This window comes from Mus musculus, chromosome 2, assembly GCF_000001635.26.
Source record: "Mus musculus strain C57BL/6J chromosome 2, GRCm38.p6 C57BL/6J".
Lineage (NCBI taxonomy): Eukaryota > Metazoa > Chordata > Mammalia > Rodentia > Muridae > Mus > Mus musculus.
Genome location: NC_000068.7, coordinates 26,986,446 through 27,000,978, shown reverse-complemented (window position 1 = coordinate 27,000,978; position 14,533 = coordinate 26,986,446). Strand labels below are relative to the sequence as shown.

Genomic DNA, 14,533 nt, shown 5'->3' with positions numbered 1-14,533 from the left:
TAAAGATACAACCAAATAGGCAGAATCATTTCCTGAGGAGCCCATTTTCTTTATCTCAGGTCCTGCAGATTTCTCCCTGGTATTATCAGGGAGGAGCAGCAGCTGAGCTATCCTATCTCCTTTACTAATAGAAAAAACGCCTTTAGGGCTTGAGCACAGGACCTGTATTTCAGGGGAATGTTGACAATCCATAACTCCAGGGTGGACTACTAAGCCCTGCAAGGTGAGTGAACCTCGGCCGAGAATAAGGCCCATGGTTCCCGGGGGCAAGGATGGTATAGGCTCCACCGGCACCGGCTGAATACTCATTTGAGGCATTAGTAGGAAGTCGGAGGCGGCACGCAGGTCCACCCTTGTGGGTCTTCCTGGGTCGCCTCTCTGACTGCTTCCTGGGTCCTGACAAACCGGTTCCCATATCTTTGAGGGCCCTGGGACCGAGGGCCCGATGACCCGTTTTTTGGCACATCAGTTGATTGACTATCAGGTGGGGGAAGAATTCTGCCCTTTATATCCCTCACAGAGCGACACTGGTCAGCTCTATGATAACCCTTGCCACACTTAGAGCAAAGAGTGAGAGTCCCTCCCTGTTTATCTGGAGCTCTGCAATCTTTCTTAAAATGCCCAGGCTTTCCGCAATTAAAACATGTCCTCTGATTATTTCTGCTCATGGAGCGGTTCTGAGATTGAAGGATGGCAGCCGCTAAACCTGCATTGCTGAGAGGTCCCCCAAGCTCTCGACAGACCCTGAGCCAGTCTTGTAAGCCTTTGTTCTTTCTTGGGGCTATGGCCGCTCGGCACTCCTTTGTGGCTTGCTCGTAGATTAGCTGTTCTATGAGAGGCGCAGCTTGCTCTGACTCTCCAAAAATACGCTCTGCTGCCTCTGTCATTCTGGCCACAAAATCTGAGAAAGATTCCTGAGGTCCCTGGATTATCTTTGTTAACTGACCAGTGGTTTCACCTGCTCGAGAGAGCGCCTTCCAGGCCCTAATAGCCGTGGAAGAAATCTGGGCATAAGCTCCCCAATGGTAGTTTGTCTGATCAGCAGAATAAGCTCCCTGACCCGTTAACAAGTCAAAAGTCCAATCTCTCTGCTCTGGAGTCAAAGCAGCTGCGTTTGCTCGGGCCTGCGCCTGTGCAGCTTCGTGCCAAAGCGCTTTCCATTCCATATATTTGCCCATACTAGGGAGAGCGGCTTTTACAACCGTCTGCCAATCAGCAGGCGTTAGTGCCATGCCAGCGAGCCTGTCTAACTGCGCCAAGGTAAAATTAGCATTGGTTCCGTATTTACGAACCGACTCGGCAATTTCCTTAATCTGTACGTATTCTACCGGAGCGTGGACACGCCCACCCTCGGCTCCTTCAAAGACCGGAAATGCCTGTTGTATTTTCTTTTGTTCCTCTCGGGGAATGAATGAGTCTGCGCACTGCCTCTCTGCGCACTGCCTCTCTGCGCACCTCTCTGCGCACTGCCTCTCTGCGCACCTCTCTGCGCATTGCCTCTCTGCGCACCTCTCTGCGCATTGCCCCTCTGCGCATTGCTGACGCACTACGCAGGGCGGGGGCTCCGCATAGGGCGGACCTTGAAACCGACTGCCGGGAGGTTGAACAGTACGCTGACTTTCGCCAGCCGCTTTTGGCTTTTTTCTTGACCAATTAGCTGGCTGGTAATGGGCTGCTTCTTCCTCCCAGTCTGTTTCCTCAGAGGAGGATTCTTCACTTGCTTCAGAGCTACTAAGAGCTGGCTTCCTGAGCTCATCTAGTGACGAGTATCTCCTAGAGACCTCCGCTAATCGATCTTTTTTCTTCTCCCTTTTTCCTCTTTTTCTTCTAATCTCTCTCCAGGTATTCCTACCTAACCTTAACTTTTCCTCGGGTTCAAGACCCTTGGAAAGGCCTGTATACTTATTTTGTGTACCATACTTCCTCTTTGTTCCTACTCTCTCTCCCCGCTTTACTTCTGATAGATTGTCCTGAATTTCCTCTAGAATTTTCAGCCCTATCTTAATCACTTGATAGCATGTGAAAAAGAACAAAAGGGCTCCTAACACCAGAAAAAATTCAAGGCCAAACATACTCACTGGTACTCTCGTTCCCCAGCTGAAAAGTTCTGAATTCATACAGTTGAATCCTTCTTAACAGTCTGCTTTACGGGAACCTTTATCACCGTCGTTCCCCAGCTGATGAGTTCTGAATTCGGCAGTTGAATCCTTCTCAACAGTCTGTGTTACGGGAACCTTTATAAACGTGATCCGCAGTTCTGGTTCTGAAATGAAGTATCCCTCCTGCGCCAGTCCGGAGTTTTTTCTCGTCCCGGATTTTCTCGTCCCGGAATTCGGCACCAATTGTTATTCGTCGCGTTCTCACGACCGGCCAGGAAGAACACAACAACCAGAATCTTCTACGGCAAAGCTTTATTGCTTACATCTTTTTGGGGCCAGAGTGTAAGAAGCAAGAAAAAGAGAAAAACGAAACCCCTTCTATTTAAAAGAGAACAACAATTGCCTAGGACGCATCACTCCCTGATTGGCTGCAGCCCATGGCCGAGCTGACGTTCACGGGAAAAACAGAGTACAAGTAGTCGTAAATACCCTTGGCTCATGCGCAGATTATTTGTTTACCAACTTAGAACACAGGATGTCAGCGCCATCTTGTGACGGCGAATGTGGGGGCGGCTTCCCACACTAGTGCCCTACAAAGAAGAGAGACCATAGACAGGTCAGTGCAGATTACAGAATGACCACACTGACACCTCAGCGGTAACCAGAACTCACATGTGCCTTCAGTTCCCATGGAACGAACAAACAAACAAACAAAGATTTAGCTGGGTGTGGTGGCACATGCCTAGCATCCCAAACACTTGAGAGGTAAAGGTTAAAGAATTCAAGGCTATATTCAGTTATATAGAGAATTTGAAGCTAGCCTGGTCTACATAAGACATTGTCTCAAAAAAAAAAAAAGCAAAAAAAAAAAATTTCTAAACCATTTATAAATATAACATGCAAAAATAAAGAGCACAGATAGGGAACTTTAGCAACAGTAGAAGGCAGACACACGTGCTGGGGGGGGGGGGTGTCTCAAGTAGATTCTAAGCTAAAAAGTTAAAATCATTACATATACAGAAGAGAAAGTCAAGCAACTTGATTTAAAAAATAAAAAGCCTGGCAGGTGGGGCTGGAGAGATGGCTTAGTAGTTAAGAGCACTGTCTGCTCTTCCAGAAATCCTTAGTTCAATTCCCAGCAATTACATGGTGGCTCATAACCATCAATACTGGGATCCGATGCCCTCTTCTGGCCTGCAGGTGTACATGCTGATAGAGCACTCAAACAAAAACTAACTAACTAAATCTTTTTAAAAAGAAAGCCTGTCAGACTGTGTTAGTAGCTCTTCTGTTTCTGCTAGGAATGGCATCCCTGCCTTTTCATGCACAGAGTTGAGCTACCACTTGGCCTTGAAATCTCCAGAGCTCCAGATAATTGTACTCCATGAACCAGTGCCCCTACCAAGGCTGAGCTACAGAGCGACACTCGTGAGCATCTTGTGAGAGCCTGTCTGTCTAGTGAGCATCTTGTGAGAGCCTGTCTGTCTAGTGAGCATCTTGTGAGAGCCTGTCTGTCTAGTGAGCATCTTGTGAGACCCTGTATGTCTAGTGAGCATCTTGTGAGACCCTGTCTGTCTTGTGAACATCTTGTCAGACCCTGTCTGTCTAGTGAGCATCTTGTGAGACCCTGTCTTGACATAAAAGGTAAAAGGGAAGCTGGGAATACAGCTCAGTGCTAGAGTGCTTTCTAACATGCACAAAGCCCCAGGATTGGATGGATGGATGGCCAGGAGTTGTGATACACACTTCTGAGGATCTCTGTGAGTTCCAGATCTACAAATTCTAGGCCAGCCATGGCCACATAGTGAGACCCTGTCTCATAAATATTAACTAAATAGATTTTTTTAAAAATATGCCTACATCATCACCTTCCCAGAACCTACATATGTGCTTTACATCATCTGGGGCTGATGGCAGAGCCTAATACAGATCCATGGCTGCCTATCTCCCAGGCAAGGTACTCACCTAGCAGGACAAGGCTCAGGGCTGCAGTCCTCGAAGGAGCCTGGCTTAGGCACTGGCGAGCACTTGGAGTGAGGTACAGATATCGGGTGGCCACGGTCTAGCTGCACACAACGAACAGACAGTGGCACTCGCCCCCCACCACAGGTCACCGGGCACGGTGCCAAGACTTGAGTCTCCCACCTGAAGGAAGAAGGCCAAGGCATCATAGGAGAGCAACCCTGGGGTCAGATTCCTTCCCCTGCACTAACTGTCCCCAACTCACCGAGCAGGACAGGGGCGAGCCCTGCAGACCTCCCACCGGCTTGGGGGCTTACTAGCCAAGCCGCATAGCTCTTCCTGGACAGGCATTTTGAGGACAGAATCCATGCACAGGAAATACAGTTCCTTCAGACCTGCCAGGAAGAAGCAGGAATGCCCTTGACCCAGCGTGGCAAGGACTATAGCATTTGTGCCTTCTTAGCTCTGAAGTCATCTGCATCACCTGCATCTTACCAGCTGTGTGCACTTGGACAAGTGACTTAGCCTCTCTGATCCCCTGGTTTCCATATAATGGTATCTACCTAGCACAGTCATATACAGCGATTGAATAATGAAAGGTGCCTGCTGGTGGAAGCTGCTGTTTTATTGAGAAGCAAGGGGGGAAGTGCTGTAACAGTATCTCTTGACCTCTACACGAGCTCACAGAAGCAATACTACTTCAATGCAGTAGCCACAAACAAACAAACAAACAAACAAACAAACAAAAAATATAAAAGTCAGAGGGGGACTTGCTGTAGAGAAAAAAGATAACAGTGGATAGCAAAGGATCAAAATACAGTGTAAGTGTGCGTGTGTGTGTGTGCGTGTGTGTGTGCGTGTGTGTGTGTGTGTGTGTGTGTGTGTGTGTGTGTGTGTAAATGCTTAAGGAATGTCTCTTGAGGACGAGAGGTGGAGCTCAGTTGGTAGACTGCTGGCCCACTATGCACAAAGCCCTGGATTCAATGCCCAGTATTGCTCGCTAACTGTGCCTTTAGACAGGAGAGAGTTCTGTGGCTAAGAGCTCATACTGCTCTTTCCGAGGACCCATGTTCAAATCTCAGTACTCACATCAGGAAGCTCAGACCAGCCTGTGCTCCAGGCCCAGAGATCTTGTGTCCTTTCCTGCCCTCTGCTGCATATGCACTCAAGTGCAGAATCCTTACATACGTATATACATTCATACATACATATATTCATATATACACATGATGAAACATTTAATAAATAACTAAGTACTATGTGTGATATCACAAGTCTACAATCCCAACACTCAAGAAATAAAGGTGGGAAGATGAGGAATTCTGGGCCATCCTTGGCTACATAGTTAGAGACTAGCTAAACTACATGAGATCCTCCTGCATCCACCAAAAACAAACAAACAAAAAAGGTATTATTAGTGTTGGTTTCCTCTATCCATCCCTTAGGAATCTCTTTCTGGTCAGTTTTAAACAGATGTAGTAAGTGGTTAGGGCTGTTTAAAGGTGTGTGTGCCTTCTCACACCCTTCTCTATTGAAAATTCAGAAAACAGCAAATATTGACAAGGACGTGGAGAAACTAGAACCGGGTGCCCCACTGGTAGGAATGTAAACTTCAGTTCCAAAACAACAGTGCAGAGAGGCCTGCAAAAGCTGACAAAGCTTGGCAACATGACCTTGCAATTCCTCCTCTCGTGTCCACCAGGACCAAAAGCCAGGCCCCCAGGCTCAGAGCAGCGCTACTAAGGAAAGCTGAAAGGAGAATGCTAGCATCTGTCCACTCACGGTGACCCAAGCCAGCACGGGCCCAAGAAGGGATTCCAGGGCTGGAGAGATGGCTCATCGGTTAAGACTGCTCTTCCAGAGGTCCTGCATTCAATTCCCAGCAACCACATGGTGGCTCACAACCATCTGTAATGGGATCTGATGGATGCCCTCTCCTGGTGCGTCTGAAGACAGTGACAGTGTACTCATGTAAATATAATAAATAAACCTTTAAAAAGGAGGGGAGGGGATTCAAACACTGTTACAGCATGCATGAGCCTAGCTGGCAGAAGCCAGTCACATTGCACATAGCTGTCATCAGCGGTAGGAGTCACAGCCTTAGAGGAGAAGCTAACAGGTAGGTGGCCAGGGGCTGGAAGGTGATGAATGTTGGTGTTTAATGAAGACAGGGTCTAGATTGGAAGGGTGGAATCTTCTGGAGATGGATGGTGCCAATGGCTGCATGACAAGGTGGGTACGATTATTGTCACTGAGTGAAACACTAAACATGGTTAAGTGTTGGGGCTGGTGAGGTGGCTCAGTGGTTAAGAACTCTTACTGCCCTTGCAGAGGTCATGGACTCCGTTCCTACCACCCACATGGCTGCTCACAGCCATCTGTAACTATTTCTGGAGGATCTGATGGCTTTTTTGACCTCCAAGGCTGCACACACATGATACACAGATATACATACAGGCACCTATACACAAATATATACATACAGGCACATATACACAAATATATACATACAGGCACATATGCACAAATATATACATACAGGCACATATGCACAAATAAATACATATTTTTTAATGGCTAAGCGGTGTGTGTGTGTGTGTGTGTGTGTGTGTGTGTGTGTGTGTGTTTCACAATAAGAACACAGAGAGTGCCAAGTTCAGCTTTGGTGGTTGGTTTGGTCACAGCTCTGTAAGGGACACAGTCTTAGTTTTTCTGGGCTTTATCTTTACTTTACAGTCAGGCATGAAACACATCAAGATGACTTATCTGGGTGCCATGCTCACATATTTTGGCTTTCTGGCAGCCAACCCTTCTTCAGCACTGATCTAGGCAGATGTGGGTAGATAAGAGAAGTAATAAAGTTTCACGAATGTCCTCAGGTTCTCACCTCTCCCACAAGAGATGGAGCACAGCCCCACCAGAGGGGTCCACACATGCTCAGCCTGAGCCCCTGGCTTGTCACTGCCCACCGGGGATGGAGCCTCCTCTCCCAGAGACATGGTGTTGTCCACCTAAAGAAAGCAATGAGCAGGTGAGTCTGAAATTCTGGCTTCTGCCTTGGCGCTGCCTCCTCCTCTCCTTTTAAAGAAGAAAAGAGAAAATATTCCAAAAACACCAGGGTTCCCTCCCTGCTATTCTCTAGGGAGGCCAGTGCCTGCCTGCTTCTTGGTGAAGCCCTCACCATGCACTTCACTTTGGCCTGTGAAGGTTCCTTATCATTCCAAGTGGTGCCTGTGGGATGGGGCTAGACTAAGGAGCTAAAGAGCAGGACTGTATTTGTAAGCACACTTAGACCTGCAGTCCCTAGCCCAGAAGAATCCAGGGCCCTCTGGCCAGATAGCAACATCAGTCTGAGGCCCCTGGATGCCAGGCAAATGTTGGGGGAATTACTTTCACAGCAGCTGGAGAACTCTTTCCTTGCTGTCCCTGGTGTCACAGGCCTGTGGTCCTTACAACTTTGGAGGCCTGAGCAGGAGCATTGAAAGTTCAAGGGTTACTTGGGCTACAGACAGGTCCCAAGCAATCTAGTGAGACACTGTCTCAAAATTTAAACCATATGAAGGAAAAGACCAGGGTTATAGCTAGTGGGAGAGTGCTTGCCTAGCTACTGAGGGCATTGGACTTGGTTCTCAGCGCCTCAATAACAGCAGCAAGCAGGTCCCCACTCAGCTGCTTTTGGCAGGCTCTAGTTTCTATCAGCCTGGCTCACCCCTTTCAGAAGCACCTTAAGCATGTTCGCTGACAGGGTGTTCCTCAGACAGCACCATGAGGACGGAGTCCTCACTCCGGCCTGCAGGAAGATGAAAAATGACCCAGGACTCCTGGCCACCTTCCTGCCCCTTCCACTCACCTGACCCAAGCCTGGAGAACACAGGCTCCTGGAGCAGGGCTCCAGCATAGCTGACATCTCGTCGGTGCGGCAGGGGCCTGCAGTTTCTGGCTTCTCCGGGTCACCCGCCCTGGACACACATGTCACATTCCTTGAGTCCAGACCTGCCTCACAGGCAGATGACATGCAAGGGCCAGGGTCTGACACCTCCCACCTGAGGAAAACACAACTCAGTTCTCCTCAACAAGGACTCTGTCAGGACAGTGAGATAGCTCAGTGAGCAAAGGCTTGGGCCTCCAACTCAGACAGTCTGTATTTTGGGATTTTTGTTTGTTTGTTTGTTTGTTTGGGGTTTTGTTGTTGTTGTTGTTTTGGGGTTTTTTGTTTTTTGTTTTTCAAGACAGGGTTTCTCTGTGTAGCCCTGGCTGTCCTGGAACTCACTCTGTAGACCAGGCTGGTCTCGAACTCAGAAATCTGCCTGCCTCTGCCTCCCGAGTGCTGGGATTAAAGGCGTGAGCCACCACGCCCGACTCAACACAGACAGTCTGATTCCAGGGGTGGGAAGGGGAAAACTGACTGTGGTAAGTTGTCTTCTGACCTCCATTCTTTCTCTTTTTAAACTTTTTTTTTTTTGTATGTATGTGAGTACACTGTCACTCTCTTCAGATACACCAGAAGAGGGCATCAGATCCCCTTATTGATGGTTGTGAGCCACCATATGGTTGCTGGGAATTGAACTTAGGACCTCTGGTACAGCAGTCAGTACTGTTAGCCGCTGAACCACCTCTCCAGCCCATGACTTTCACTCTTGCACCAAGGCTTGCTCACATGGGTGTGCATGCACACATACACAATAAATGAATAAACAACTGTAATTTCAAGTAAAAAAAAAAGATTAAAAAGCAACTTTGTGCATGCCAACCACACACTCTGCCTGTGGCTAGGGGGTGGGGAGGCAGAGCCCTACTCAACTGTTTTCTAGAAGCCCTCCTCTCCAAATCTATCAACAGCACACTTCATGCGTTGTTGCCTGGCAACAGGTGCCATGTGCATTCACAGTACCAGTTGAGGGGTGGCACATGGTTCACTGTATGGCATCAATGCATGATGTCTGTCTAGAGCACTGTGCTGTCAAGGGTGCTGAGACCGAATCATACCTCCGCACCTAAGAATAGGATTGCAATGTTGGTCATGTGTGAGAGAAGAGGAAGAGCCATCAGTGGGCCACCAATAATCTAGGGCTCTCCCATTGGACAGATAGCATGCCTGAAGCCATGCTGATCATCCAGCCCATTGGACACAGGCAGACCAATAAGTGAGGATCAGTCTGGACGAGGACATTTAAGGCACAGTCACATGGTCAGTGCAGGAGAGTTGCCAGTGATGACTAATGCTATGAGTTTTATGTTCAGTGTCACACTATCCTTATAGCTCTCATCCCCACATCACCCAGGTATTAGAAATTCAGTGATGGAGATGAGCAACCCAGCACCTCTTGAATAGTGAGAAGGTTCAGGTGCCACCATCTATCACCAGGATGGAGCTGATGAGAGCTTTCAGCAAGAGAGGGCGCTCCACAAGGATGGGTCTCAGTGCAGGGACAAGCCCAGCCAAGGAGCCACCACACCTTGATATACTCGCCTGGTGGGACAGGGCTGGGAGTTGCAGTTTTCCACTTCTGCTGCTGGCTGCTGGGCTACTGCTCTGCACCGGGCAGGTGGCAGTGTCTTTAAGAAGCCATCTTGGGTCTCTACACAGCGCAGTGACCGCTCCCGAAGGCCCCCGCCACAAGACACGCTACATGGGCTGAAGTCCCCAGCTACCCAACTAAGGAAGAAAGGGACAGAGCGTCAGGCCTGGGGCCAGGGTTTCAGTTGGCTCATGGGAATGTGGCAGAAGGCAAGCAAGTCTGTCTCACTGATCCCAAAGACACACTTCCTCTGGTCTGGTCCAGATCCTATATTCCCAAGCTGCTGTTCTAAGACCAGCCTCAGTCTGGAACCTCCCTTGACAAACTTCTAAACCCGAGGCCAGGTATTTTATAGTGCTGGCTGGACTACTACACCCAGCAAGACAAACTTTTCCTAAAAATATTCTGTTACCAGTTGGCTGAAGCCAGTAAAAGCCAGGTGCTGGCCCTCTCTCACCATTCTTCATGGTAGGGTGATCACCACCATCTTGCAATGAGAACCTGAACTCAGAGAGGCCTCAGGACACCCAGACAAGGTGGTCGAAGATGTGACCACACCCCAGACTGTCTCTGTGACTGTGTGTCTCAAGTCTTGATGTCCTCACTCACAGAACGAAGACACTGACAGAACCCAGCCCACAAAGTTGCAGCTAACACTGAAAAACAACACACAAAGATGCTTTTCAGCCTGCCCAGGTCACAAGAGTCACCACAAGCCAGGTGACTCCCAGTTTAGTACTTACTATGGGGAGCAGGGGGCAGAGACACAAGGCTCTTGCCATGCAGGTGGCTGTGGGCTCCCTTGGCACTGGGCGTTCTTTACCCACTTGTCTTGAGCTTGATCCTGGCAGCTGTAGGTCACCCAGCGCAGCCCTGGAAGGGTAGAGTAAAGAGTCAACCACCTCCACATGGGGTCCAGCAGAGCTGTAAGCAAGCCTCACTCTGGGCCTTACCTGCCCCACAGCTCACTGAGCAGGGTCCACGCTTAGCGGTCCATACCCAGGCTGCCTGCTGCTTCAGTTGAAAGTAGGAAAAGGTGATGTCTGGGTGTGTAAGATCCCCATATTCTCCTCCATATCGTCTGTACACCTATATCCAGACAGATGAGAGCTCAGGTCCTGAACAGGGCACACCCTGGGGTCTCTGTCACAACCATCTGTCCCGAAAGCATTCATGTTCCCAGACTCCAGGAGGCAGACAGGACTTGAGTGTCAAGGAACTCTGAGAAATGTGGGAGGATCAGGTATGTACCAAGGGAGTGGGAGGTTTGGAGTAGGGTATTATGGGAATATTGATGACGTTGGGGACAGACTACAGCCAAGGAGGTCAGGAGTAGTGAGCATCAGGGCAGGGAATGGTCCAGCAAAAGGGCTCCAGGCCAGGCTATAAGGCTCAGGCTCAGGCCATTTCAGCTTTGATCCACTTACATATGCCTTCTTTAGCAGAACACACAGAGGGACACACAGACGAGACACATCTTTGAGGACATCCCTACCGGAAATCTTTCAAGGCCTCATGTGCCTCTACTCTCAAAGAAGCAAGAACTGCCCTCCATCCCCTGAAGGGTCCCCACATGCCAGCTGGCACAGGGACTCCTTGCTTGGCCTATTCCCCATTTCAGAGGACTGTCCATGGCCAGTCCTTCAGCTCCCCCATGTTTTTCTGATGGGGGTGGTGGTGGTTCCTGACTCCAGCATTAATTCTACTCTCTATTATACGCTCAGATCTCCGAGGCCTTCTGCATGCCCTAGACACAGGCACATATTTATAGGGACTTGCTATACATTAATCCCGTGAGTGGCACTTGTTGCACTTCACCTTATACAGAGCCTCATTTGTAGAGGGTCCCCAAATGACTGCCTCAAGGATTAATAAGTGAGTGAATTAATTACAGACAAATATGCAGATAGCCAGAGTCACTAGGAGAGGCCTGCTGACTCCACCCCATGCCCCGCCTCCCAGCCTGGCTGATTGATGACCTGAATCTCAATGTCATCCCGGACGGGTCCCCGGATGTGAATCTCCTCTAAGTGGGGCAGCTGGTCCTCAGTGAGAGTCACTCTGTATTCCACACGGTAGTCCTCCAGAAGGGAAGGGTAGGTGGTGTTGGGTGAGATGCTAGTCTTCCCTGCCACAATGTAGTGGCCCTGGATCCTCACCGCTTTGAGAACAGGGCCATCAGCACTGTGTAGTAGTCACCATCCCTCTTCACAGGTCAGCAGTCTATTAAGTGGGATAGGACCACTCTTCACAGGCCGGGCTTAAGGATGACAGCAAAGCAAGGGGCAGGAAGCTCTCAGCCAACAGGGTCTAATGTGTCCTTAGCTCCTTCCAAGGCTTCAAACCTTCCCCCCAAGGAACCCTAAGACCTTCTGGTGTCTCGGTATCTTCATTAACTAATTCTCTCTTTCTCCATGCACAGACCTGCCACATAGAACCCACCCAGGAGACTTTCCCCCAGTGGTGGCTCCATGCCTCTTTCTGGAATCTGGTGAGGATTGTGACTTCTGCCATCTACTGGATGGGCTCACACAAGGCTCCAGGGCCAAAATCCCTTCCAGGGTGTCTAAGGTCAGAGGCTAGCCTCTGAGACAAAGGAAGAGTCTAATACGACAGGATCTTCAAAAGGAGTCCAGTGAAAGTTCTGACTCTTAAAAGGCCAGATTCCTGAGATGGTCATCCTCTGGGGTTGTGTCATGCCCTGGTGCTGGAAAGCTCCAGTTCCTGGGGCCTGGGGCTGTCAAGCTGCTCCCACCCACCCCACCCCCAACCCCATGCTCAGCTTCCATATTCCTTTCCAGGCAGTTTTAACCTACATACTCACCTTCCCTGGGATAAGCTTAGCTGTGAGTGTAGCAGCTCTAAGGGGGTCTGGGGAGTTGGGTTTCTCCCACCAGGCACCAGGTGTTAGGGGTGGAGGCATCTCGAAGACTAAGAAATCAGTGGCTAAGTACAAGGAAGGATCCTCTGGCATCTCACCCAAGTGTGTGAAGAGAGGCCTGCGGTTGACAATGTGTGCGTTGGTCATGTTGGGAGTAACAATCAGGAACGTGACATATTCTAGGGACGAGCAGAGCAAAAGGGTTTCTTGGGTTTCGTGGTCACCTATACTACTAGCAAGGAAGACAAGTCTACCTGGACAGACATGAAGAGTGTCATTGGGCTGGTTTTGGTGGCAATGAATTCTCATCATGGGAAGATGTTAAGACCAGACTAGGGGGCCACTTGCAAGAACACTGCCCAGGCTGGGAGCAAAGACCAGACCCAAGGCTAGGAGCAAAGATCAGACCCAAGGCTAGGAGCAAAGATCAGACCCAAGGCTAGGAGCATAGACCAGACCCAAGGCTAGGAGCATAGACCAGACCCAAGGCTAGGAGCATAGACCAGACCCAAGGCTAGGAGCTAAGACCAAACCCAAGGCTAGGATCAAAGACCAGACCCAAGGCTGGGAGCAAAGACCAGGAGCATAGACCAGACCCAAGGCTAGGAGCAAAGATCAGACCCAAGGCTAGGATCAAAGACAAGACCCAAGGCTAGGAGCATAGACCTGACCCAAGGCTGGGAGCATAGAAAGACCCAAGGCTGGGAGCAAAGACCAGACCCAAGACTAGGACCATAGACCAGACCCAAAGCTAGGAGCAAAGACCAGACCCAAGGTGGTGTTTTGGTTTTTGGTTGGTTGGTTGTTTTTTTCGAGACAGGATTTCTCTGTGTAGCCCTGGCTGTCCTGGAATTCACTCTGTAGACCAGGCTGGCCTCGAACTCAGACATCTGCCTGCCTCTGCTTCCCTATTGCTGGGATCAAAGGCATGTGCCACCATGCCCAGCTCAGACCCAAGGTTCTTAGCTGCAGGCACAGCCAGAGAGGCAGGACCCAAGTCCTTTGCTGATCTTGCAAGTCAGTACTGGCAAATGATTTTTTTACTTTATAAATATAGAGCAGAGCCAAAGTTGCATCTCTGCTGTCCAGTGAATCCTTCTGCTGGGACTACAGAGTGGGAAGGAAGAGGTGACCTGACAATTATTCAGAGTCTGCTACCTCTCTCTCTCTCTTTTTCCCCCTCATCACAGCTACAGTGAGGGACTTAGTAAGGTGCTACAAGCCTGGTTACAGAAGCAGCGTTTCTGGAGTTTGATATGTCAGAGAGAAACGAACTGAGATACACAGGGAGGTACCCAGCACTGAGCCAGCATGTGGGTGCTGTGGCCTGAGTAGTCTAGGCTAATGCTTTGGGTGCTGGGTTCCTGCAGACTATTAGGAAGCCCACTCTCCACCAGGGCAGGCCTACCTCTGGCTCTCCCAGCTGTGAAAGAACCATTCCGTGAGCTGCAGGTGCTGTTGTCTCCTCCACACACCTGGCACGCATCCCAAACCTTCTGGGAGTCCATCCTGCCATCACAGCCAAAGGTCTGTGCAAAGGGGGATGTTGGAAAGCCTGTGTTATTGGGGTACTAGTTTCCCTGGTACCAGATTCACAAAACTCTCTGTAGCGTCACTGAAGCTCCTGATATCCGTATAACCCCTAGGGAGCTCCCATGATGACTTTCCTGTTTGGGCTGTAATATAGGCTGACTCCAAGTTTCCGTCCTGTACCTAACAACACTCCCCAGCAAACCCAGGGCAACTCCATAGATCATCTCTCTTTTCCTCTCACCCAGAAGCCTTCTACTAGAACAGGAAAGACACAAGGACAGAGAATCACTTGGGTCATCCACACACCTACCCTGCAGCTGCCCAACAAACAGAGGCTTAGGGTCCCATCATCCTGAGGACCACTTGGCACACAACGGGTCCCATCTAGGAACCTGTCCCCACGGCTGACAATGAAGCTTTCTCCAACAGCCCAGCACATGTGTCTGCACAGGGTATCTCCTGAAAGGGCAGAGTTGCAAGGAAGTCTGCTGTTCAAAGATGAACCACGAGGTTACTGAGCTAGGTAGGAAGTTCCTTTA

General features: G+C 49.6%; 1 protein-coding gene across 8 annotated transcripts in view; it reads right to left on the bottom strand.

Annotated features, from left to right (window-relative positions):
* Adamts13 (a disintegrin-like and metallopeptidase (reprolysin type) with thrombospondin type 1 motif, 13) overlaps positions 1-14,533 on the bottom strand; it is a 36,265-nt gene that overhangs the window by 8,647 nt on the left and 13,085 nt on the right. For 2 of the 8 annotated variants that reach the window (XM_006498100.4, NM_001001322.2), the window contains exons 13-23: positions 14,305-14,453; positions 13,870-13,990; positions 12,560-12,640; positions 11,560-11,741; positions 10,534-10,669; positions 10,324-10,453; positions 9,532-9,717; positions 7,912-8,104; positions 6,949-7,072; positions 4,327-4,456; positions 4,065-4,244 (exon numbers count right to left, since the gene is read on the bottom strand). In XM_006498100.4, the coding sequence (XP_006498163.1) occupies positions 4,065-4,244; positions 4,327-4,456; positions 6,949-7,072; positions 7,912-8,104; positions 9,532-9,717; positions 10,324-10,453; positions 10,534-10,669; positions 11,560-11,741; positions 12,560-12,640; positions 13,870-13,990; positions 14,305-14,453 (1,612 nt within the window). Of the gene's footprint in view, positions 1-2,387; positions 2,690-4,064; positions 4,245-4,326; positions 4,457-6,948; positions 7,073-7,911; positions 8,105-9,531; positions 9,718-10,037; positions 10,237-10,323; positions 10,454-10,533; positions 10,670-11,559; positions 11,742-12,404; positions 12,641-13,869; positions 13,991-14,304; positions 14,454-14,533 lie in introns of those variants that run through there. The other 6 variants (XM_006498103.4, NM_001290464.1, NM_001290463.1 and 3 more) reach the window with 6 other exon arrangements.